Below are 25,218 nucleotides of genomic sequence, written 5' to 3'. Positions count from 1 at the left end.
TCCGTACCCTGTAAGCAGGTTATAGACAACGTAAGACACCAATCCATGCGCTGTTTTTGTTTACCTGGCCACTGTTTCCAAAGGCACAAATCCAATGCAAGTTATTGATACCAATATTTGCATTTTTCACACTTCATTTTGTCATATGGGTGAACTATCCATTTAATGGTGTGGCTGCTCTTAGACACTCTGTCTAAGTAGGACTTTGTCCTGGCTGGATGGAATGTCTGTGGCAGGTGTTAAGCACCGCAGATTACCATTGTGTCACCATTCAGGTGAACTGAGTGAGTATTTGTGTGTGTGTGTGTGTGTGTGTGTGTGTGTGTGCCTAAATATGTCAGAGCAAGAGAGCACTTCTCCTCGGGAGTTTGCTTCAAGAAGCAGGTGAAGCACCCTAGTGCTCAGCACAGCCTGGTACCAGACAGAACTCACTACCTTCTCCCCCCCTCCCCAAACACACACACTGACCATGTTTCCAACCAGTAATCCCTAACGTCAACACAGTGAGGAGGAAGAGAAGGTGGTGAGTTCTGTCTGGTCCCAGGCTGTTATGAACACTAMGGTGACTCCTCCACAGAGGGACTGAATTTCAAGTTGCATGTACCAAGAGTGTGCGTGTGTGTTTGTCTGTGGAGGTGCCTGTTGCTGGTCTCCGTAGTAATCCATGAGCAGCAGCTGCTGATGGGCAGATGGGGGATTAATCAGAAAATCCTTAGACAACCTTCTCACAACATTCTGGTAACATTCTGTCTAGGGGCCAGCCTGGCAGACAAATGCCCCAGGTCTCGAGCCGAGGAGGGAATTAGCCAGCTAATGTAGGTCAGAAACACTGCACAAGCTCTCTGACACAAACACTGACATCTGGTCTCTCACTATCACACACACACACACGTAGTCCTGTTACATGTATTTGAAATAACTTCACTATCTGCTGGTACATTCCCTAATTTGTTTTTACACAAATGAACAAGCTAGTTAGCACATTATCTTGTGAAACTGTTGAAGTAGCTAGCAAGCGACAAGATTTGCCAAATAACAGACTATAATGTCTTCTACAGTGGCACTTACTTTGCAATGTGCAGAATACAATCACTCATCGGGGGGGATTTCTTCTCAACAGCAGATCTCCTGCACTCATTTTTGAGAATTGATACAAAAGTTTTATATTTCTTAAGTTTTGCATTGCGCTGAAAACGTATCTTCTCACGTGCTTGACTATGTTGTTGATTGTCTTTGATTTCTACAGTGTTCTGACGTTTAATTTACCATAGGAATCTAAATCTATATCAGTGTATCGCAAGAGGAATATTGCTGTGTTTTTCAAACTTCTCAATACAGGTTTTGATTGAACAGGACCTGGTATTTGTAATTTCATTTGCTGAACTAGAGCAAATCAATTGTCTTTTATCTCAAAAATGGGAAGAGGGGTCATAAGAAATTGAGTTTGAGGTAACTCATGCAAGGATTAAAATGTTTTGTTCCACTTAGAATTCTAAATCCTGACCTTTGAACTTCAATTCAAACTTCTAACTTGGAAATTAGACTATTAACACTATTGTCATTTCATTTGACCTTCCATAAAAGTTGTGTTATCAGTGCGTAAAATGATTGGCATCAGCATATTTTATTTACTGCAAGTACTTTGCTCTACGAAAGTAACTTCACGGTGCATGTTTTGAAAGAAACCCCAGTGGTCTTAAGTGAATTTGTGAGGGGATAGAAGAAACACTGGTGCAACTCAGGCTTGGGTATGTGAATGCCCCTGCCACCCTACTTCAGAGACACCCAACAGCATTTGGAGTTGACAGTAGGGTTAACTAGAGAGCCAAAATTGACCTTTTGACCTTTAAGCTTTTGGAGTAAACAGAGGTATCCTACTGTCCAACATGTGGAGCGTCTTCCTTTCCTGTGGCCCATCTCACTGCTTGCTGAAACCAGTGTGGTTTAAGTTTAATTATACTGTGGGCTCTAAGGAGTTGGCCCATGTTTGTTTTACTTTCCTGGCTCTTGTGAACTTGTAGGGTCCATAATTACCAACTCTTGCTTACACCTTCTGGAACAAATATGCTAGCTGTGAGTCACTTGTATTTCCGGGAACAAATAAATCAACCAGTGAAAGAAGTTGACGCTAATAACACACCAACCAATGGAATTTCCCAAAATAGGTGAACTTGTGTAAAAATAAGTGTACAAAAAGGGGCATACAAAGCATGGAAATACAGTTGAAGTCGGAAGTTTACATACACTTAGGTTGGAGTCATTAAAACWAATTTTTCAACCACTCCACAAATTTCTTGTTAACAAACTATAGTTTTGGCAAGTCGGTTTGGACATCTACTTTCTGCATGACACAAGTAATTTTTCCAACAATTGTTTACAGACAGATTATTTAACTTATAATTCACTGTATCACAATTCCAGTGGGTCAGAAGTTTACATACACTAAGTTGACTGTGCCTTTAAACAGCTTGGAAAATTCCAGAAAATGTCATGGCTTTAGAAGGTTCTGATAGACTAATTGACATCATTTGAGTCAATTGGAGGTGTACCTGTGGATGTATTTCAAGGCCTACCTTCAAACTCAGTGCCTCTTAGCTTGACATCATGGGAATATCAAAAGAAATCAGCCAAGACCTCCACAAGTCTGGTTCATCCTTYGGAGCAATTTCCAAACGCCTGAAGATACCACGTTCATCTGTGCAAACAATAGTACGCAAGTATAAACACCATGGGACCACGCAACCATCATACCTCTCAGGAAGGAGACGCGTTCTGTCTCCTAGAGATGAACGAACTTTGATGCGAAAAGTGCAAATCAATCCKAGAACAACAGCAAAGGACCCTGTGAAGATGCTGGAGAAAACAGGTACAAAAGTTTTGTATTTTTTATTTCACCTTTATTTAACCAGGTAGGCTATTTGAGAACATGTTCTCATTTTCAACTGCGACCTGGCCAAGATAAAGCTAAGCCTGTCTCTTATACACATCTAGATGTGTATAAGAGACAGGCTCCAAAACCACCATAAAAAAAACAGACTACGGTTTGCAACTGCACATGGGGACAAAGATTGTACTCTTTGGAGAAATGTTCTCTGGTCTGATGAAACAAAAATAGAACTGTTTGGCCATAATGACCATTGTTATGTTTGGAGGAGAAAGGGGGAGGCTTGCAAGCCGATGAACACCATCCCAACCGTGAAGCACGGGGGTGGCAGGATCATGTTGTGGGAGAGCTTTGCTGCAGGAGGGACAAAATTATGTGAATATATTGAAGCAACATATCAAGACATCAGTCAGGAAGTTAAAGATTGGTTGCAAATGGGTCTTCCAAATGGACAATGACCACAGCATACTTCCAAAGTTGTGGCAAAATGGCTTAAGGACAACAAAGTCAAGGTATTGGAGTGGCCATAACAAAGCCCTGACCTCAATCCTATAGAAAATGTGTGGGCAGAACTGAAAAAGCGTGTGCGAGCAAGGAGGCCTACAAACCTGACTCAGTTACACCAGCTCTGTCAGTGGGAATGGGCCAAAATTCACCCAACTTATTGTGGGAAGCTTGTGGAAGGCTACCCAAAACGTTTGACCCAAGTTAAACAATTTAAAGGCAATGCTACCAAATACTAATTGAGTGTATGTAAACTTCTGACCCACTGGGAATGTGATGAAAGAAATAAAACCTGAAATAAATCATTCMCGCTACTATTATTCTGAAATGTCACATTCTTAATTCATAAAGTGGTGATCCTAACTGACCTAAGACAGGGAATCTTTACTAGGATTAAATGTCAGGAATTGTGAAAAACTGAGTTTAAATGTATTTGGCTAAGGTGTATGTAAACTTCCAACTTCAACTGTACTGTATATGGGCAACTTCAATGTATTGTGAGTTTCGGAATAGGAACAAGATAAGATTATATTCACTGGCGCACATTCAGGGGAAGAATAGGCTACACAAAGTCAGGATAGAGATTCAGCGGTTTGTATGATCAATTTTTGTATATGTGTTTTTTTATGTTTATACCTTAGTTCATGCAAGCCACAGACTGAAAGACTATTTTAAAGAGAAGAAATGTACATGCTTCATTTTGGCATTGTGACTACACTTTTTTTCCCTTCAGCTTTTTTACTCTGTTCCACAATCTATAATTCCGTTCCAGCGAAGCCACTCCCCACACTTCAAACCTTGGCTTGATTATAAGAGGCCCCCATGCTATTATGGTTGCCACAGCAACAGGGCGTTCTTGTGTGAACTTTGGGCCGAGCACACAGCACGTATTGTGCGCGACCTTCGACTTCACATTGAAACACAAACTCAGCAGGTAACCTCTAGACAGTGTTGCATGTTCCACATAAAACATGACTCAAYGAATTCACAGATCACACCCCCACAAAAATCTTTGTCTCAAATGAGTATGTCATACAATGTTGCCAACTAATTTCTCTCTGTTATTTATCATTTAAATGTTGATATGAGATGCATGCTGCAAGTTCCTTATAACAGTTACACACAGACAGTGAGAGAAAAGAGTGAGAGAGAGAGAGAGGAATGTGGGACCTGTTTGAGATCCTCAAGATGGTATTCAGCCTGTTGGGGGCGTAGTTGTGTCAGTTATTAGGCCTAGTTCCGATTTAAAACGCAGAGCCCGGCTTGCAAATCAGACTGGACCAGGCGTGTGTGTCAGAAAGGGAGTGTTGTGGGTGTTCATGTTGGCCCTGTCCAGAAACCACCCCTTCTCCCTAGACAGTGGGTCTATATCTGAAAACATTACTCACCGTCAAATCCTTGCTTCCTCTGTCCTTGTTTTTTTGCATTCCTCACCTCCCGTCTTTCCCACTTTGAGAGGAGAGGACTGGAGAAAACAAGTATCAAGGAAGCAAGGAATGTTTTCAGATACAGCCTTGTTGCATGTGTGTGCATGCAGATATACAGATCTTACATACCCTCTCACATCATGTGCATACACTGAATTGCAAAACGACCCCTAGCCCCTACTACACCCGGTCTCTCATGTAGATCTGTGAAGATTGGATAGATGTATAATATATATATATATATATATATATAGATTGGATAGATGTATTATATATATATATATATAGATTGGATAGATGTATTATATATATATATATATATATATATCGATTGGATAGATGTATAATATATATATAGATTGGATAGATGTATTTTATATATATATAGATTGGATATGTGTATAATATATATGTAGATTGGATAGGTGTATAATATATATATATATATATATATATATATATAGATTGGATAGATGTATAATGTATTATTAAGCATTATAGTGAAAGTTCTACAGGATTGGCTTGGGAGTATGTTCTAAGGGTCTATGTGGTATTCAGAAACACTCACACAGTTTTTCTTCATGGACATGAATAATCCAGTCCAGACATAGTCCAGTTCAAGTCTTTACTGTGCACCGGGGTGTCTGCGTGCACTGGGTTGTGTCTAATCATGGAGGGTTTCCATCCATTCTCATGGTAATGTGGGAATAGAATAGAGCCTGTGCACTGAGACAAATAGAGAAACCCTTCCATGAGGCTAGAGCAAGACAGGGAAACTACAAGTGGGACTGTACTTTGGAGAATAGGCTGCCTAGGAATGACTGGGCTGACTTGAACCTGTTTGTGGGAGTGTGTGGGCGTGGGGCAGGGTGGAGCAAAGGTGCTTGGCTACAGGTGGGTCTCTCTCTGTCTCTTTCCCTCTTTCATTCACTTAAATTCTCAGCTGAGGTATCAATGTTAATGTCGGCCTTCACAGTATCTGTTCTCTGAACTTTTAAGAAAGGAAGTCATTTTTTAAAGATAAATATGGGCTGTATCGAAACACATCCTGATTTCAGAGTGAAGATTGTTGGCCTGTGTTTGACCCAAGGTCTTTCAATGTAGCATTTTGTGGCGTTAATTGAAGTCTTGTAAAAAAAAATCCTAATGCGGTCCATAGAGGAGTGTGAAGTTGAATGCCGCATCCTTGGCAAAGGACTGGTTGAATCAAAAGCAWAACTTTCACTGGTGTTAAACATGTGTGTTAACATTTCCCATCCAGTTCGCATAGAGGATATTTGTGCTCTACCTCTCATCTCAAGTTTGTCCTGCAACCCAGGCTTTCATTTGGTTCAGAGGACTAGCTTAATAAGCCAACTTGCCTGAGACCTGAAGACACACATTTACGCGTCGAACACTTGTGGAGAAGTCTGTCAATAATAAAGCGCTGCTCTGCCTTCTTAACAACACTATCAACAAGGCAGGTCCAACAGGCCCTGGTTTTGTCGCACCTGGACTACTGTTCAGTCGTGTGGTCAGGTGCGACAGAGGGACTTTAAGGAAAATTGCAGTTGGAACAGGGCAGCACGGCTGCCACTTAAAAGTACACGGAGAGCTAACATTAATGACATGCATGTCAATCTCTTATGGTTCAAAGTAGAAGAGAGATTGACATGTGTATGTGACCAATAAAATGTGATTTAATTTGATTCAGCTTGTCAACACTTACGAAAACAAGTAGTGAAGACGTCAATCTCTCTTCTACTTTGAACCATAAGAGAGATTGACGTCTTCACTACTTGTTTTCGTAAGTGTTGACAAGCTGAATCAAATTAAATCACATTTTATTGGTCACATACACATGGTTAGCAGATAGCGAAATGCTTCTAGTTCCGACAGTGCAGTAATGTCTAACAAGTAATCTTAACAATCTCACAACAACTACCTTATACACACAAGTGTAAAGGGATGAATAAGAATATGTACATATAAATATATGAATGAGCGATGYCCGTGCGGKATAGGCAAGATGCAGTAGACGGTATAGAATACAGTATATACATATGAGATAAGTAATGTAGGATATGTAGACGTTATTAAAGTGCCYTWATTTAAAGTGACTAGTGATACCTTTATTAAATCAATTTATTAGAGTGGCCAGAGATTTGAGTCAGTATGTTGGCAGCAGACACTCAATGTTAGTGATGGCTGTTTAACYGTCTCATGGCCTTGAGATAAAACCTATCTTCTAAAAGCTTCTAACTTAACTGCCCTTCACTGACATGGAGGTAGTKTATTTAAAGAGTGCAAYATATATAGCAGCCTATAGCCTAATTCTGTCTGTCAAACAGGTAGACCTACCTCTTATTTCTTAAATAGGAAGAATCAGGCTCCAAACACAAAGCCCTGTTGTTGTTAGTAACGTCTAATAAGAATTTAGACGGTTGGCATTAATTGTGCCTACTCAAATTTGCCTACTTTCAACAACATGAGCTGTCCATTTCTGATTGATTGGGCCGCGGCTGCTGCTTGAAGTGTCAGCACCACAATGTAAGTTACTCGAATCTGGCGTATTGTGAGGTCAATAACTCTGATAAATACGTCATAAGCAAGAAACATATTGTTTTTATTCAAATCAATTATAGTAGTAGCAAGCTATCAAAGTTGACCTCCGGTCCTCCTCCTCCTCCTCTTCGCCCTTTCCTTCTCAAACTGAACAGAACATAGGCTATAGGCTAGTTCACACGCAAGATATTACATTTTTTGAAGAAGAAAAATTCAAATAACTATTTGACTCTCCTGAACTGCCTACACAGCACAGCATTGGTTAGGCAGCGCAAAAAAAACAATCAACAAGAGCAGTGCATGACTGGGCTCAAGGTTGCAATATCCAGTGCAGTGTGTAATGCAGCCTAGTTTTATTTACGCTATCCCAGTAGTGCAAAAGACTCAAGTCAATTTTCTTAGAAATATATCTTTGCTCTTTTCTTCTCTGCGCATACACTTCTCGTAGACTATGGATCAMTTGATTGAGACCACACTAAATAGCCTATAGGCACACTTGATGGTTCATCCCTTAATTACCCATTCTGACACTCACTGTAACTCCTTGCTAAGAGTCTCAGTGAGCTCACTGGCTGTAGGTGATTATGTGTAGAGTGTGCAYTCYTCAGCATACATAGTCATTTTAGCTTCTTGTAAGACKAGTGGCAAATCATTTGTAAAAATAGAGAAGAGTAATGGRCCAAGGCAACTGCCCTGAGGGACACTGCATATCTGATGTTGGAGAAGCTTCCATTAAAGAATACTCTCTGAGTTCTATTGGATAAGTAACTCTCCAACCGTGTGATGGCAGGTGATATAAACATTTTCAATAACAAATGATGATCAATAATGTCAAAGGCTCCACTGAAAGCAAATAATACAGCTCCATCAATCATCTTATTATCCATTTATTTTAGTTTATCGTCAGTCATCTGAGTCAGCGCAGTACAAGTTGAGTGTACATATAACTACAAGACCTGAGCATGTAAGCAAAGTATCTAAATCAAACTGGGCTACAAGGTAATAATATTAAATMAATGTCATATGGGTGAGAAGTGTATTCCCTGCCCTGTCACCTTTGTTTGTTTCGCAGCCCCTTTCCATTTTTCCTTTGTAGCACTGATTCTGCAGATAGCAGCTACTTTGAGGAGTTTTACTTCCTCACAATATATAGTTGTCTCAACTACTTTGATTGAATGCACTTTCTTGTAAGTTTCTCAAAGAGCTCCTGACAATGATTGAATTGTTTTGAGATGGAAGTGGGAWCATCTGTGTGTATTGGGTGTTGTGACTTTCATTAATCTGATGACTGTTATTTATTTAATCCACTAACTATGTTTTATTGTTACCCGATTTTAATTAAATTAATCATGTAACAATTAACTCATTAGGAATTTGGGGCATCACTTTAAAGAGTTACCATCTCCCGAAATGAACTCTATATGGTCTTTACCTATAACATCCATAAAACAGCCAACATATTAATCATAACCTCTTGTCATATCATCATTCTGAGCAGTCGTAACATCATGCATCTGCAAAAAACCCAGCCTTACTCATGATTCAGTACTACACAAATTGGTTTATTTATTTACTAGCTAACTAAATAATAACACAGGATTAACACACATAGATTATTGACTAGAAACTTAGTCCGCTAGGGAACTGTTTCCATCGTATTAACACAATATGATGACTTGTTACAACAGAGATGGGGGAGGGGGGGGAGGAGAGAGAAAGAGACACTTATCATGGATACATTTGACAACTATTCTCACATTAATAATATACTTTGCACACGAACCGCCGCCCATTATGAAATCATGAATGTATTTATGTGTGAATGCCTTTGTTTGCCGTTTATCTCTGTCGGAACCAGGCCATCTTAGGAAYGATGTGGGTTGGCCTTTTCAGCTGCACGCTTGAAAGGCTCTGATTGTCCGAAAGGGTCCGGACAAGTCTCTTCTATTGTTGTTCTCTCTGGAAGATAGCCATTGGTGATGGTGGTGGGAGAATATGGTGATTTGAAACTCGTAGTAGGGTGGGATGGTTTGAAGAGTCGTAGGATGGGATGGTTTGAAGAMTCGTAGGATGGTGCCTCTTAGATTCGCTTTTCTCTATCTGACTTAGGACAGCTAATTAGCCGTACCAGTGACTGTATGGGAAATGAGCTTCTCGCKWACACCTCGTGTCGATTATTCAGGGTTCAGGATTCCGACCACTTTACACGCACAGCTGCAACCTGGCAATGTTCTGGTCTGAAGATTGATTTCTCTCCCAAGCCTTTATGCACGCTAGGCAAAAGGGGACGGTTCCGTCAGTCTGACACGCTCTCTGTCCTCACTCGGGGCGTYGTTACTTAACTTGCAATCATATCCTTTGCACAGTATCTGTTATGACTCCTAAAATTATTKATATCTTAACAAAAATACTTTCCAAATATTTCATATTCTAAGCACAGCGTATTGGATGGAAGCTTGACAGATAGAGTTACAAGGTACAGTATTTCATCTATACAATGACATCATAAAATGAAAACCCATATGACATTAGTTTTCTATAGCTCCCCACTGACCTTTTCCCACATTGTTAAAAATATTGTTCCACTATTCACATTTTTGAACGTGTTAGTTTCGGCAGGAAAAAGTCTGTTAACAAAGAACATTCCTTGGGTTAAATACTGGAAGGGGAAAGAAAGTCTCCTTCTCCTGTAATTTACAACAGGGTGTAAACTGTTGACCATCCAGCAGCCCCCTCCCCTCTCTGTGGGAGAGAGAGAGAGACCTGGTTAGTCATCCCACACCAGTCTGATCTGACCCATTCTGATCCTCACAGGACTGTCATGACATGGCTATATATTTRATATTATTTGTATTGCCTGGCAGGTAGTCGTTACCTGAGCRTCCCTGCCACCTCTTGCATCCTAGGATAAGCAGCCAGAAGAACCACAGCCCTTGCACCTGACTTTCTGTTGTCCTCACCCCGACTATCTTAGCCACTGACTCAGTGAGCCAGTATTGTCAGACACAGATTAAAGCACATACCATTACTAGGAGCAACACCAGATGCACTGGGAGCTCGACTAGACCCATGCGACAGAGAGAAAAAGAGGCAGAAAGACCGAGACAGAGACGGAGACACAGAGATGCAGACACAGAGGGAGAGTGAGGGAAAGAGACACATAGAGAAACACTGAGCAAGAGAGACACGGAGAGAGAAAGAATGAGAGAGAGACAGATACTGGGACCCAAAGAGAGAGAGACACAGAGACACACGCAAAGAGAGGGAGAGAGAGAGAGAGAAAGAAAGAAAGAAAGAAAGGGCTGCGCGAGAGACTGATGGAGACCAAGACATAGAGGGAGAGAGACACAGGGAGACCGAGACACAGAAAGAAAGAGACTGATGGAGACCAAGAAAATAGAGGGAGAGAGACACAGGGAGACCAAGACACAGAAAGAAAGAGACTGAAAGAGAGCGAGACAGAGAGACACACACAGAGAAAGACAGAGAGATGCACACAGAGAGCGAGAGAGAGAGYGYGAGAYAYAYAYASASAGYGYGAGAGAMARASAGAGAYAYAGASACASAGYYYYAGAYAYAGASACASYGGGYGYGAGAGAGAGAGAGGGAGAGCACCCCTCATCACTGTCAAACGCTCCCTAAAACACTTCTGCGAGCAGGCCTTTCTAATCGACCTGGCCCGGGTATCCTGGAAGGATATTGACCTCATCCCGCCAGTAGAGGATGCCTGGTTATTCTTTAAAAGTGCCTTCCTCACCATCTTAAATAAGCATGCRCCATTTTTTTTTAAATGAACCAGGAACAGATATAGCCCTTGGTTCACTCCAGACCTGACTGCCATTGACCAGCACAAAAACATCCTGTGGCATTCTGCATTAGCATCGAATAGCCCCCGTGATATGCAACTTTTCAGGGAAGTTAGGAACCAATATACACAGGCAGTTAGGAAAGCTAAGGCTAWCTTTTTCAAACATAAATTTGCATCCTGTAGCACAAACTCAAAAAAGTTCTGGGACACTGTAAAGTCCATGGAGAATAAGAGCACCTCTTCCCAGCTGCCCAGCACTAAGGCTAGGAAACACTGTCACCACCGATAAATCCATTGTAATTGAGAATTTCAATTAAAAAAAATATACGGCTGGCCATGCTTTCCACCTGGCTACCCCCACCCRGMTCAACCCCCCCACAGCATTTCGCCCAAGCCTCTCCCATTTCTCCTTCACCCAAATCCAGATAGCTGATGTTCTGAAAGAGCTGCAAAATCTGGACACCTACAAATCAGCCGGGATAGACAATCTGGACCCTCTCTTTCTAAAATGATCTGCCGAAATTGTTGCAACCCCTATTACTAGGCTATTCAACCTCTCTTTCGTATCGTCTGAGATTCCCAAAGATTGGAAAGCTGCTGCGATCATCCCCTTCTTCAAAGGGGGAGACACTCTTGACCCAAACTGCTCAAGACATATATCCATCCTGCCCTGCCTTTCTAAAGTCTTCGAAAGCCAAGTTAATAAACAGATCACCGACCATTTCGAATCCCACCGTACCTTCTCCGCTATGCAATCTGGTTTCCGAGCTGGTCATGGGTGCACCTCAGCCACGCTCAAGGTCCTAAACAATATCATAACCGCCATCAATAAAAGACAATAGTGTGCAGCCGTCTTCATCGAAGGTCAGCATCCRGGAGTCGCCTCTTCGCTGTTGACGTTGAGATTGGTGTTTTGCGGGTACTATTTAATGAAGCTGCCAGTTGAGGACTTGTGAGGCGTCTGTTTCTCAAACTAGACAGGTGTGCCTTGTTAATTTGTTGAATTTATTTCCTTCTTAATGCGTTTAAACCAATCAGTTGTTTTGTGACAAGTTAGGGGTGGTATACAGAAGATAGCCCTATTTTGTAAAAGACCAAGTCAATATTATGTCAAGAGCTCAAATAAGCAAAGAGAAATGACAGTCCTTCATTACTTTAAGACGTGGTCAGTCAATACAGAAAATATCAAGAACTTTGAAAGTTTCTTCAAGTGCAGTCGCAAAAACCATCAAGKGCTATGATGAAACTGGCTCTCATGAAGACCGCCTCAGGAAAGGAAGACCCAGAGTTACCTCTGCTGCAGAGGATAAGTTCATTAGACTTACCAGCCTCAGAAATTGCAGCCCAAATAAATGCTTCACAGAGTTCAAGTACAGGGGACAGCATGTTCAGAGAAGACTGCGTGAATCAGGCTTTCATGGTCGAATTGCTGCAAAGAAACCACTATTGAAGGACACAATAAGAAGAGAGACTTGCTTGGGCAAAAAAAACCCGAGCAATGGACATTATACCGGTGGAAAACTGTCCTTTGGTCTGATGAGTCCAAATGTGAGTTTAGATGGATTGGGAAAAGGTGGACCGCAGAGTGAAGGAAAGCAGCCACCAACGTGCTCAGCATATGTGGGAACTCCTTCAAGACTGTTGGAAAAGCATTACAGGTGAAGCTGGTTGAGTGAATGCAAAGATGAAATAAAATATAAATAAAATATGAAATATATATTTTTTTTACACTTTTTTGGTTACTACATGATTCCATATGTGTTATTTCATAGTTTTGATGTCTTCACTATTAAATAGTACAAAAAAAAACAGCTTGAATGAGTAGTTGTGTCCAATCTTTTTACTGGTACTCTGTGTGTGTGATGTTTATATTATACACTGCTCAAAAAAATAAAGGGAACACTTAAACAACACAATGTAACTCCAAGTCAATCACACTTCTGTGAAATCAAACTGTCCACTTAGGAAGCAACACTGATTGACAATAAATTTCACATGCTGTTGTGCAAATGGAATAGACAAAAGGTGGAAATTATAGGCAATTAGCAAGACACCCCAATAAAGGAGTGGTTCTGCAGGTGGTGACCACAGACCACTTCTCAGTTCCTATGTTCCTGGCTGATGTTTTGGTCACTTTTGAATGCTGGCGGTGCTTTCACTCTAGTGGTAGCATGAGACGGAGTCTACAACCCACACAAGTGGCTCAGGTAGTGCAGCTCATCCAGGATGGCACATCAATGCGAGCTGTGGCAAGAAGGTTTGCTGTGTCTGTCAGCGTAGTGTCCAGAGCATGGAGGCGCTACCAGGAGACAGGCCAGTACATCAGGAGACGTGGAGGAGGCCGTAGGAGGGCAACAACCCAGCAGCAGGACTGCTACCTCCGCCTTTGTGCAAGGAGGAGCACTGCCAGAGCCCTGCAAAATGACCTCCAGCAGGCCACAAATGTGCATAAGGATGACAGCAGTGGTGTAGTCTACAGCGATACGGATATCACTTATTATTGATATCTACATAGCGTATTGAGGTGAATCACACTGCTGCTCTCTCATTTAGCTATTTGCGCCTTACGGATTGTGGTTGTTGTGGATGACTGTTAAGAAATCTAAATGTGTATTTGAACCCAAGAAGTTTAAGCTGCCCATTGTTTTTTAAACCAGTGGACAGCCAGTGAAAAACCCATAAAGTAAAATGTAACATCCATATATTGCCAACTATATCAACTTTAACATTGATTAATCCTACAATAGATGTTGTTCAATTGGTAACATACATTTTTGTCTTCTAAAGCCTCTTAAGTGGAAAGTAATCTAAAAGCAACTGAATGTAATCAGATTACGTTACTGGGTTTGGGTAATCCAAAAGTTACATTACTGATTACAATTCTGAACAGGTAACTAGTAACTATAACGGATTACATTTAGAAAGTATCCAACCCAACCCTGGTAACCACTTCATATTTGGACACCCTCCTTGTACAGTAGCCCTATTATTAATAATAGAAACAGTCCTGACCAAATACTGAACAAAAACGGGAAGGAGTTAGTGCATCTCTGTCGAATATTAGGCCTGTACAGGGTTTGGAGGCTTTGCTCATTTAAAAACAACTCTTCTAATGATTCAGCAACATTACACATTTGCTGTGGTGTAGTGACACAGGTTGACATTATGTCTACTCCTGAGACCCCATCCTAGTAAAGAAAAAAAAAAAGTAGTGTTTTATTGTCACATACCGGAGGGGTGCAGTGAAATGTGTTGTTTGATAATGACTGTAATTATATTTTAATAGACAGACCCTAATCTGATKATATATTATACTTTTGGTATCAACCCTGGTCCCCTTGCCTTTATCCTCTGTCCATGCTCCCCCCACTCCTAAATTCCCAGTTTCCCTCTGTCCCATCCATACTCCACTCTCTCCTTTTTGCTTGATTGTATATCTTTGTTTATGCTTTCCATATTCCCAGATGTATTATTCATCCCTTGTGCCTTTTCATCCCTTGTGCCTCTTTCCTTTATCCATGTCCCTCCTCTTCCTTATGTTCTTCATTCTCATCTCTCTATCTAGTCTCCCGCCCACTCTTTACGTACTCTTGATAGTTTCCATTCCCACATCCCTTCCTTTCCCCCCGTTAATTCCTGACTTTCTTTCTCCCTCTATCCCCGCAGTCCTCTTTTCTCCTCTCCGTTCCTAAAACTGTCCTCCTTCCCATCCCTCGTCTCTCCGCTGTCCCACTGAGGCCTATATCTCACTAGCTGCTGTCATAGTCTATTGTGCCATTGACAAAGAGCCGAGTCCACTCCGGTCCATAGCCCATTCAGAAGGCTCAGCAGTGCGTGAAACGGGCTCTCCGTCCGTTCCCATACACCACAGAGACCAGCCATTGACACCAGAGATCTAGATGAAAGTCTAGCCTGACATGTCTAAAGAAAATGGGTCTTGTTCGAAAATTGTTTATAACCAGGGAGTATAAAGGCCTAATCAGAAGAGTGGAATTAATTGTATTTTTCTCCACTGCTCCTCAGGTGCTTAACGTTCACGGCAAGTATGCTTGTTGACATGCTAACTTTCACATTCAATTCCATTCAGTAACCATGAAATCTCTTTCTCTCTTTCCCCCCTCTCTATTTTCTTGCTTTTTTTTCTTTCAGAGATGACCCTCCTGTCGACCCAGCCCAAGTGCCTGGAGTCAACCCCGGTCTCTGCAGTGGTGGCCATCGAGGACCCCGAGCAAAGGATGCTGGAGAAAAGGTCAAAGGTCATAGAAGAGCTGCTGCAGACAGAGAAGGACTACATCAAGGACCTGCAGATGTGTGTCAAGGAGATTATCCAACCACTCCAACGCAAACAGGTACACACACTACTAGAACTAGTAGAAGAAGACAATTTGACTACTTCGAAATGGAGATGCCTCAATGGCGCTGCCTGTGCGTTCACAGTCGCCATAATGGGACAGATACAACATTGCGTCCTCTATCATTCTTTATGGATTTTAATGGTCAGCTTCAAAACAATAAATATTACACCCAATTTATGAAGACATATGCCACTATTATAGACATTATAAGCTTCACAGAGCTTATGTATTGCACATCTAACTGATATATACACACGCACCTACGCACACACTATTATGTCATTCGAAAATGTTTACCCAACTGCCCAGAGACAACATATTAAAAAACAAATACATCTGGCACATTTGCAGAGTTGTTGATTCATGTGCATTGTCCATGTAAAAAKAAAAAATGATTCAAAAAAGTTCAGTAAATATTTCTGTACCTCTACTCATCCTYAAGGTGCAGAACATTGACTTTGACGGTCTATTTGGCAACATCAGCTCTGTGATCGACCTCTCGCGTCGTCTCTTCAAGACCCTCCAGGACACTGACTCCATTGGTAATGCCAACCCTAGACTGTTTTTGTTAGCGAACGTAATGACTCAATTATTAGAAAAACTTGAAAGATGTGCCTCCCACTAAGTCTGACTGAGAGCCAACTCAAAGTCCTCTTGGAGAGGCTGTTGGCACGATGCATCGATAATAAAGGGGTATGTGCTTTAACTGGTTGGTTCTTCCTCACTCAAACACCCACATGTACAGCCACGCACATCCCCCGAGCGCCGCTCCCTTCCATGACAACTGTTGTATTTTCAAATCCTAACAATGAGAGGTCTCAATCCCTCAGGGGAAAAATAACATTTGAGAGAACCAATTAAAAATCTCTCAATTTCAAGGCGAATATTGCATCAACAAATGGACTCCTTTCCAGACCAGTGTGTCACAGCTCTCCCTCGCTGTGTACCTCGTGGGTCACGTCAGCTAGGCTTCCTCCCACTATGGCCATCACACACTTGACTTTGGGTCATACTGTTTGGTGGGACATGGTAGACTTAAAGAAATAATCTAGACAAAAGTCCCACACCAGTTTTCCATGACTTTCTRTAAAGGATAAGTTCATATTTTTTCAACCAAATCTCTATGTTTGATGTAAATGGCATGTTATAGAAGAGTCCAGACATGTTTTTGGCGATTTCACTGGGTTTTGAGAAACTTACTTATGCTCATTCTGCAGTGCAGTATATTCCATTGTGTTGGACTCGAGCAATACTTCCCTGTGTAGCCAGCACATGCACACACGGTAAAGTATCACTCGAGTCCAACAAAATGGAATAGAACATTGTGGAAAAAGTTTAGAATCACACAATGTCACGTGTAAAACATCTAAAGACCTGCATCACTATACTGAGAGCGTTGCCGTTTCTAAAGCGACGTATTTGGGTGTTATTGGAGCTTTTGTTCATGTTTTAGCCGTGCCCTGGTAGTGCAGAATGAGCATGAGGGACTATATCGCTGGTTGGGGTAAGTTTCTCAAAACCAAGTGACTCCTCTATAACATGCTATTTACATAACACATTTAGATGTGGTTGAAAAATATGAACTTTACCTTTTAAGAATTGATAAATGAGGAACAGTAGAATGACAGTGGTATTGCTCTGTTGCGTTTCCCAGGAAAGGTGTTCCTGGACTTTAAGGTAGAGCTCGAGGAGGTGTACAAGATCTACTGTCAGAACCACGACGACGCCATCTCTCTCCTGGAAATGTACGAGAAGGACGAGAGCATCCAGAGGCACGTGCTGGAGTGCCTGGAGAAACTCAGGTGACTACACACAAACCAAACAGAGAAGATGTATAGCCTGAGAGAGAGACCACAGTCCCGTCCAGAAGCCCATACCACCATGGGCAGATCTGAAACAATTAGATAAGTGTAAGCAATGTGGCGCAAATTCCACCTGAGGGAAATTTAGAGGTACTACCACATTGCTTGAACCAATCCAACTATTTCAGATCTACATACGTGTCTAAGGGGTAGAAGTTAGTGTTTTTTGGGACAAGGCCAATAAGTGCTATCAGGTCAATTCCATTTTAATGCAATGCATTTGTGAGATAAATAGTTATTATTAAGGTTTTAAAAGTACAATTTTCAATTAAGGAATATTTTATTTTATTTTATTGTAATTTCAGTTAACTTCCTGATTTCACCGGAATGAATGACATTGACTCCGACCCTGCTCTCAACAATGTATAGTGCCTTCTTTTTTCCGTCTCCTCTCTTTCAAAATGCTGGATGCCACCAGTATTTTTCCCCCTACATGTACCCAGTCATTTCACATCGATGTAGATGAAGAAAAGGAGACGAGGAAGACACTTCAGATTGCTGAGATATACCCCACGGTTGCGTCACAATTCTCTTACGTAACCTCAACCCATCCTTTCATTGCTTTGGATTGAAACCTGTTTTTTTAGTTTACCAGCAACCGCGAATGAAAGGACACAAGGAAAGGGAGTTATATTCAAAAGAGAATTGGGACATACTAAAACAAAGCATTGTTTCATGAGACGTTTTACTATTTTGACTTGCATGTGAATTGATAGAGAAACCTTACTCACCCTTCTGCAATGAGTGGCGTGTTTGTGTGTGAGCTTGTCTACTTGTGACATCAACATCTAGAAAAAAATTATACATTGACCATATGGATGCACCATGTTGTTGAAAATGGATTGTAATGGAAACCGTATTGTTGTCATAGAAATCTCACCTCATTGAGGATGAGAGATGGAATACTTTGTACTGGGGTTTTTAGACTGTTGGAATAGAGCCTGATCACATTCTCTTTTGTACTGGGTTTTTAGACTTATGGAATAGTTAAGCCTGATCACATTCTCTTTGTACTGGGTTTAGAACTTATGGAATAGTATAGCCTGATCACATTCTCTTTGTACTGGGTTTTTAGACTTATGGAATAGTATAGCCTGATCACATTCTCTTGTACTGGGTTTTTAGACTTATGAAATAGTATAGCCGTATCACATTCTCTTTGTACTGGGTTTTTAGACTTATGGAATAGTATAGCCTGATCACATTCTCTTTGTACTGGTTTTTAGACTTATGGAATAGTATAGCCTGGATCACATCCTCTTTTGTACTGGGTTTTTAGACTTATGAAATAGTATAGCCTGATCACATTCTCCCCAATAGACTCATCTTGAATTTAATTCCACTGCTCTATTGTCTGAAACTGCTGGTGTCAAAAAGAGGTCCGTTGTACAAAACAAATTAATCGGCGATTCGATCGTCTCGAACCAATCAGAGTATCAAAGCCAATGACGTGATTCATGATTCACGAAGGCCGGATCTGGCCCACCCATCGGTTCCTGAGAACAATTAGAATGGTCATAATGTGTTGGCGTTCTACAACATTCTGCCTTCTGCTGGGGAGYAAAGCAAATCCAGACTCATTGTGGAGAAGAAACGCTAGTGGGCGTGGCGTTTGGTCAGAGCGATATGGATATGGATTAAGCCACTAAATATATTCCCGAACCGTCTTCTAGTTTTTCTTCTGTTGTGGTCCCATATTTGCATAACGCTAGATAGAGGGTTACAAGCAAATCAGTGTTTTAGTCTGACTCGAGTCCCGATATTCGTGACTTGGACTCAACCATTGGTGACTTGGACTTGGACTCGCCTTCTCGTAACTTGTATTTTGCACTTAGACTGGATAGGCTATGAACAGAATAGTAACAGCACTAGGTACGCAGCGCAGCGCAGTCTGGTGAGCTGTGGGGGAAGCAAGCGATAAATGTGGGCAGACAGGCAGGCTCTGCTCTGCTCTGGCTCCTCCTCCGATCATACTCATTGAACAAGCGACTCTTGCTTCCCCGTAACCAGTCACCAGCCTACTATTTAGCTATGCTTTGCCTGGTTAAGAAACACAAAGCTGCTTTACAAAATTAAAAACAGTACTATTGAGTTGAATAGTAAAACAACCGTCTAGCTATGTTGTGTCTCTCCCACTTGAGTATAGTTTATATAGTCTCGCTCTACCCTCCCACTTTCACCCCTGCTTCCCAATTTCTGACAATTCGACCCCTTCAGTTTACACTCTGCAATAAAAACCTACTCAAATATCAGTGGGCGTTTTACAAAAAAACTGCTGAATGTCTGTTACAATAATTGCAAATATCAGACTCTAGCCAAATTGACAGGAGCAATAGCCAATTCCGTCTGGAGACCATGCATTCACTACTGAACTTAATATTTATATAAAATATGTGTGTGAGCCTGTGTATGAAGGACTTATTATTGCATATTGCAAGCGATGATGACCATTGGGCAATCGGAGGAAAAACGTTGCATATCTTTAATGTAGCTAGATTCTCGCCTCTATTGATTGAGCTCGGATTTGGTCATGGTAGAAGAAATCTGCCTAGCAACTAGTAATGCCTTGTTTTAAATGAATCTGAGTAGAGTGGAGCTACTTTGCCATGCTTCCATACTTTGAACTCATCTCGAGCATAGGCATTGAGATCATGTGGCTTTATACCACACACGCACACTCACGCACAAACACTATGTATGAGTAGTCCAGTGAATGGGATGTCCTTCCTGTCCCAGTACATTTTAATCATGTGGAGTTTGAAGAATGTGCCCTGCCTAGTTTCACCTCTCCAGTCTTGTTTCACCCAGTCTTTCAGCAGAGACTAGGGCTAACACCGTTTTGTTTATCCACTAGTGTGCTGGTGTGGGCTTTGTTTTGAAGCAAAGATACCATGATTCATTTAACAAGAAGGGCCTGGGCAACGGCGTCCTGTGTTCAACTTGGCTCAACTTTCTTCACAATTGCCTAGAATACATGTCGTAAGTAAGCTTGACGTACAAGTACACACCCTGAAAAGAGGGCCTTACCTAGGGCTGTGACCGTATTACCACCAAACCGGCAGTCATGAGTCATGGCCGCAGTCAAATTCCATGTGACCGCTGAGTCATGTTAATCTCCTTTTATGCACTCTGCGTTGATAGTGCCTGACCATCAGGTGGCGAATGGCCTCGTACTCGGGGCTCTATCGTCCCTCTAACCACTCTGCCATCAAAGCAAATGCAGTCAAAAATCACGTCAAACACTTATCATCAAAACAGTATCATGCTTTTAAAACTCACTATTAGGCTACATTTTTTGACCTCACTAACCTCGTTTCTATCCCACCATTTTATGCGGATGGATTACCTGATGCATCAAAAAAGTCACGACCGGGCTAATGGAAACATGACATTTTATCAATTGTCCCGGCAGACAATTTTTTTTATTCAACATGGTAGGATCTTTTTGTGTCTGTAACATTAATTATGTGAGAAATGGTGACGGAAACGCCTTAATATTGATATAATAACCATCATATCGAAGTAAACTTGGAGTCACACAATGATATGTTGTGTGGTCCTCTCACTACGACTCGGTAAACCATACAATTTATTAGGCTACAGATGAAATAAGTTATGATTAACTTCACAGGGCGGTGAAAGTACACGGTGATGAGCTTGATGCTCCTTTCCAATAAATATCAAGGGTCTTATTGTGGTGACATGAGGATCGATGCTTGGCTGCCTTTTGACAAATAAAAATCATATCGCTCTTTTGTCCATAATAATCTCATCATGTAGGTAGGTTACCTGCACTGTATTTGCGAGCTGTTGGCTCGCGCGCATGTGCCAAGACCAGAGTGGGCACAATTGCTATATAACGCTATATAACAGTTTTTGTGACAAAAACACCAATAAAGTTGAAAATGCTATGGAAACCCATTTAACTTGTATTTTTCATTCGGTACATGGGAATTTAACAGTAAAAGTCATTTTCATGTGCACWATGTCAACACGCACAGGCTTTTATCCACAAAAAGTAAGTTTGATGGAAGCATCTCTGGAGAGAAAATGTGCATATTGTTTTATGCAAAAAAWATATATATTAGCATGAAAATCTGTCGCAAATTAGATCGAAATCTAGCTACTGTGATGATCAATATGAAGAAAGAAGTTCAAGAATAGGTTGAAACTGAGTGGAAAACATGGTCGTTGTGGATGCTGATTCTAAGCCAAACACAACTAAATGGACAGCGCTTCAAAGGTGATTAATTCGGTAACACGTTTTACTTGACACCCAGCGGCATAACACATTATGACACGGTCATAATGTCGTGGAAATTCTTACACAGGGACACTCAAAGTCAATCTTAAATGAATCATTCTTTATTTGTTAGCGCGCTTGTTGGTTGGAAAAGTTCCAACCAACTCAGTGCACCATAGTACACACGTCAATCAGGAGCTCTCCCTGGGCAGACCCAGCAGTTGTCTTGTATACGGCTATACACAGACAAGTTATATTTGCATGATTTAGCATAATTCATTGATCATTACCGTTTTGTTTCATTCATGACCAATACCTCACGAGGCTTCTTCTCTCTAAGCTGAGACCTTGACTGAGCTCTTTCGTTCGTTCTCAAAACAAGGTCTGGGCGTACTGCCAAATTGCAGCTACTGATAGTGAGGATTTGTACAGTCAGCCACTTGCATGAACACATAAATTAGTTATAAAGAAAAGCACAAACATAAATAATCCATTACATTAACCATGTCATATGTCATAACAGTTTAAATAACTTGTCATAACCTGTTATAAAATGGACATGACACTGTCATGARACATATTTAGACCTGTTTATGACAACTACATAAGAGTGTCAAAACACACAAAACCTAGCACATAAGGTAAAACATTCCATTACACTATAGCCTACGTGTCAACAGTATGTTTTGAAATTGAAATTGACCATATTAAATTATTATTGTTATTGCGGACACATTGATGTCAGACATGCACCTGCCCAAATGCTATGTTGCTGATGACTGGGATGAATGCAGGAGAAGTATTAAGGAGCTCCCACTTTTTGATTGATGACTGATTTGTGCGTGTGCGCGCACGTACGTGCACAGGCACACGTGAGTGTCCGTGGATACAGAAGAGTAACATGTCATATATTGCTTGTCTAAATAGCTTTATAGGGCCCCAGGAAGGGTTTAAGAACAAATTCTTATTTACAATGACGGCCTACCCCGGCCAAACCGTAACGGCGCTGGGCCAATTGTGTGCGGCCCTATGGGGCTCCCAATCACGGCCAGTTGTGATACGGCCTGAAATTGAACCAGGGTCTGTAGTGACGCCTAGCACTGAGATGCAGTGCCTTAGACCGCAGTGCAACTCAGGTGTACTACAACTTGTGCTACGACAACAGCCGTTGCTATAGCATTGGACAGTTTATTAACTCTAACTTGGATTCATGGATTTCTGCAGTTGAACTACGCCCTTTAAAGCTCTTTAAAATTAGCACTCCAGGGTGAAGTTTCCTCTAGGTACAGATCTAGGAACAGCTTTCCTTCCCCCAATCCTAACCTTAACCATTGGTGTGGGAAATTGAAAACTGACCCAAGATCAGCATGTAGGGGCAACTTTACCCTAAATCCAAACTTGGCACTACCGTATATGTTACAAGGGTATGCAAGGCTAGATTAGAAAAGTGTATCCTCTCATAATTGAGTGTAGCATCGAAATTGACATTGACTTACATTTAATGTAGTGTATTTTGTTCAAGATTTAAGTGGATTCGACAAACTGCAGGTTGTATGACCTCTGTACGGTTTACTGCTCTGCTTCCTAAGGTTGTTTGTGTGATCCTCCCAAAGCCTGGAATGTAGCTGTGGTCCTAGAGATGAACAATACCAACGTTCCTATCACAGCTTAGTGCTAATAAACTGTGAACTGCTAGACAATAGCGGTGACTCTCTGTTAGGGAAACACCTGTTTACTGGACAGACAGGTATAATGTCAAAGACCCAGGCCATATGCTCTTTAGCCAAGCTTTATAATGTCTACTSTATGTGTTCTTGTCTCACTCTCCCTCTCCCCATCCCTCTGCTTCTRCCACCCTCTTCCCCATCCCAGGGCGGTGTATCGCGACTGGTAAGTCTCCCTAAAGAGTGTTGCTATGATATCTGCATGAGAAACCGCCGGACTGCATGACTGTGGCTCACTAACCCCATAATAAGCTTTGTGTTTTCTCCTTTAATAGTTTTAAAGCTGGTGTGTGTGTGCTGAAAATCTTTATATTACTTAGATGCACTTGATTTAAAGTGCCTTCAGAAAGTATTCATACAGCCTTGTTACAGCCTGAATTCAAAATGGAATAAATATATATTTTTCCTCACCCATCTACACACAATACTCCATAATGAAAGTCAAAACATGTTTTTATAAATGTTTTCAAATGTATAGAAAATTAAATACAGATATATAATTTACATAAGTATTCACACCCCTGAGTCAATGCTTTGTAGATGCAACTTTGGCGGCGATTACAGCTTTGAGTCATCTTGGGTATGTCTGGATCAGCTTTGCACATTTTGATTTGGGGATTTTCTCCCGTTCTTCCTCAAACTCTGTTAAGCTAGATGGGGAGTGGTGGTGAACAGCAATCTTCAAGTCTTTCCACAGATTTTCATTGGGATTCAAGTCTGGGCTTTGGCTGGGCCACTCAAGGAATTTCACATTCTTGTTATGAAGCCATTCCAGGGTTGCTTTGGTTGTATGCTTGGGGTCATTGTCCAGTTGGAACYTAAATCTTCGCCCCCAGTCTAAGGTGGTTTGCACTCTGAAGCAGGTTATCATCTGTCACCACCATGCTTCACGGTAGGGATTGTGTTAGACGGTTAATGAGCTGTGCCTGGTTTTCTCCAGACATAGCGCTTTGCTTTCTGGCCAAAGAGTACATTTTTTGTCTCATCAGAACACAGAATCTTTTATCCTTCTGGCAGGTTCTCCCACTTCTACCAATGAACTCTGTATTTCTGTCAGAGTGTGTTCTTGGTCACCTCCCTGACCAAGGTCCTTGTTGCTCAGTTTGGTTGGACGCTAGGCAGAATCTGGGAAGTTCCATATTTTTTCCATTTCCCAATGATGGAGACCAATCTGCTCGTGGAAACTTTCAACACTCTAGAAATTGTTTTATACCCTTCCCCAGATATATGCCTCCTCACAATTCTATCTCGGAGATCTACGGACAGTTCCGTGGACTTCATGGTATAGGTTCTGCTCTGACATGCACTGTGAACTGTGGGACCTTATATCGACAGGTTATTTTTTTCCTAAATCATGTCCAAACAATTGAATTGGCCACAGGTGGACCCCAATCAAGTTGTAGTGACATCTCAAGGATGATCCAAGAAAATGGGGATGCACCTGAGCTCAATTCATAACAAAGGGTTGTGAATACTTATATAAATGAGATATTTCTGTATTTCATTTTCAAATATTTTTTTTTTACTTTGTCATTATTGGGTATTGTGTGTGAGAAAGAAATACATGAAATACATTTTAATTCAGGCTGTAACATAGAAAAATGTGGAATAAGTTGAGGGGTATTAATGCTTTCTGAAGGCACTTGTAGCTTTCCAGGGGGGRAGGGTTTGCAAATATGAGACTATTCCATTAGTTCCATTGTATCGGGGGAGTTAAATCAAGCACACCCTTAAGTATTTGAGAGAAAGCAAATACTATTTTGGCACAAGTCTGGAGCTCACACCATGTGCTGCTGGGTTTTATGCTCTGTGTGTGTATGTGCATCTGTGTTTACTGTCGTGACTGCCTTTGGTAAAGTGAAATGTT

The 25,218-nt window shown here is 41.3% G+C and overlaps 1 protein-coding gene across 1 annotated transcript in view; it reads left to right on the top strand.

The window, feature by feature from the left end:
- dnmbp (dynamin binding protein) overlaps positions 1–25,218 on the top strand; it is a 130,992-nt gene that overhangs the window by 92,089 nt on the left and 13,685 nt on the right. The window contains exons 5-8 of the mRNA XM_070448136.1: positions 15,317–15,516; positions 15,965–16,064; positions 17,177–17,324; positions 23,500–23,517. Coding sequence (XP_070304237.1) covers positions 15,317–15,516; positions 15,965–16,064; positions 17,177–17,324; positions 23,500–23,517 — 466 coding nt within the window. The remainder of the gene's footprint in view (positions 1–15,316; positions 15,517–15,964; positions 16,065–17,176; positions 17,325–23,499; positions 23,518–25,218) is intronic.

This window comes from Salvelinus sp. IW2-2015, linkage group LG17 (assembly GCF_002910315.2).
Source record: "Salvelinus sp. IW2-2015 linkage group LG17, ASM291031v2, whole genome shotgun sequence".
In the NCBI taxonomy this organism is placed as follows: Eukaryota; Metazoa; Chordata; class Actinopteri; order Salmoniformes; family Salmonidae; genus Salvelinus; species Salvelinus sp. IW2-2015.
Note: the sequence above shows the minus strand (reverse complement) of the source record. Positions and strands in the feature narration are given on the sequence as shown.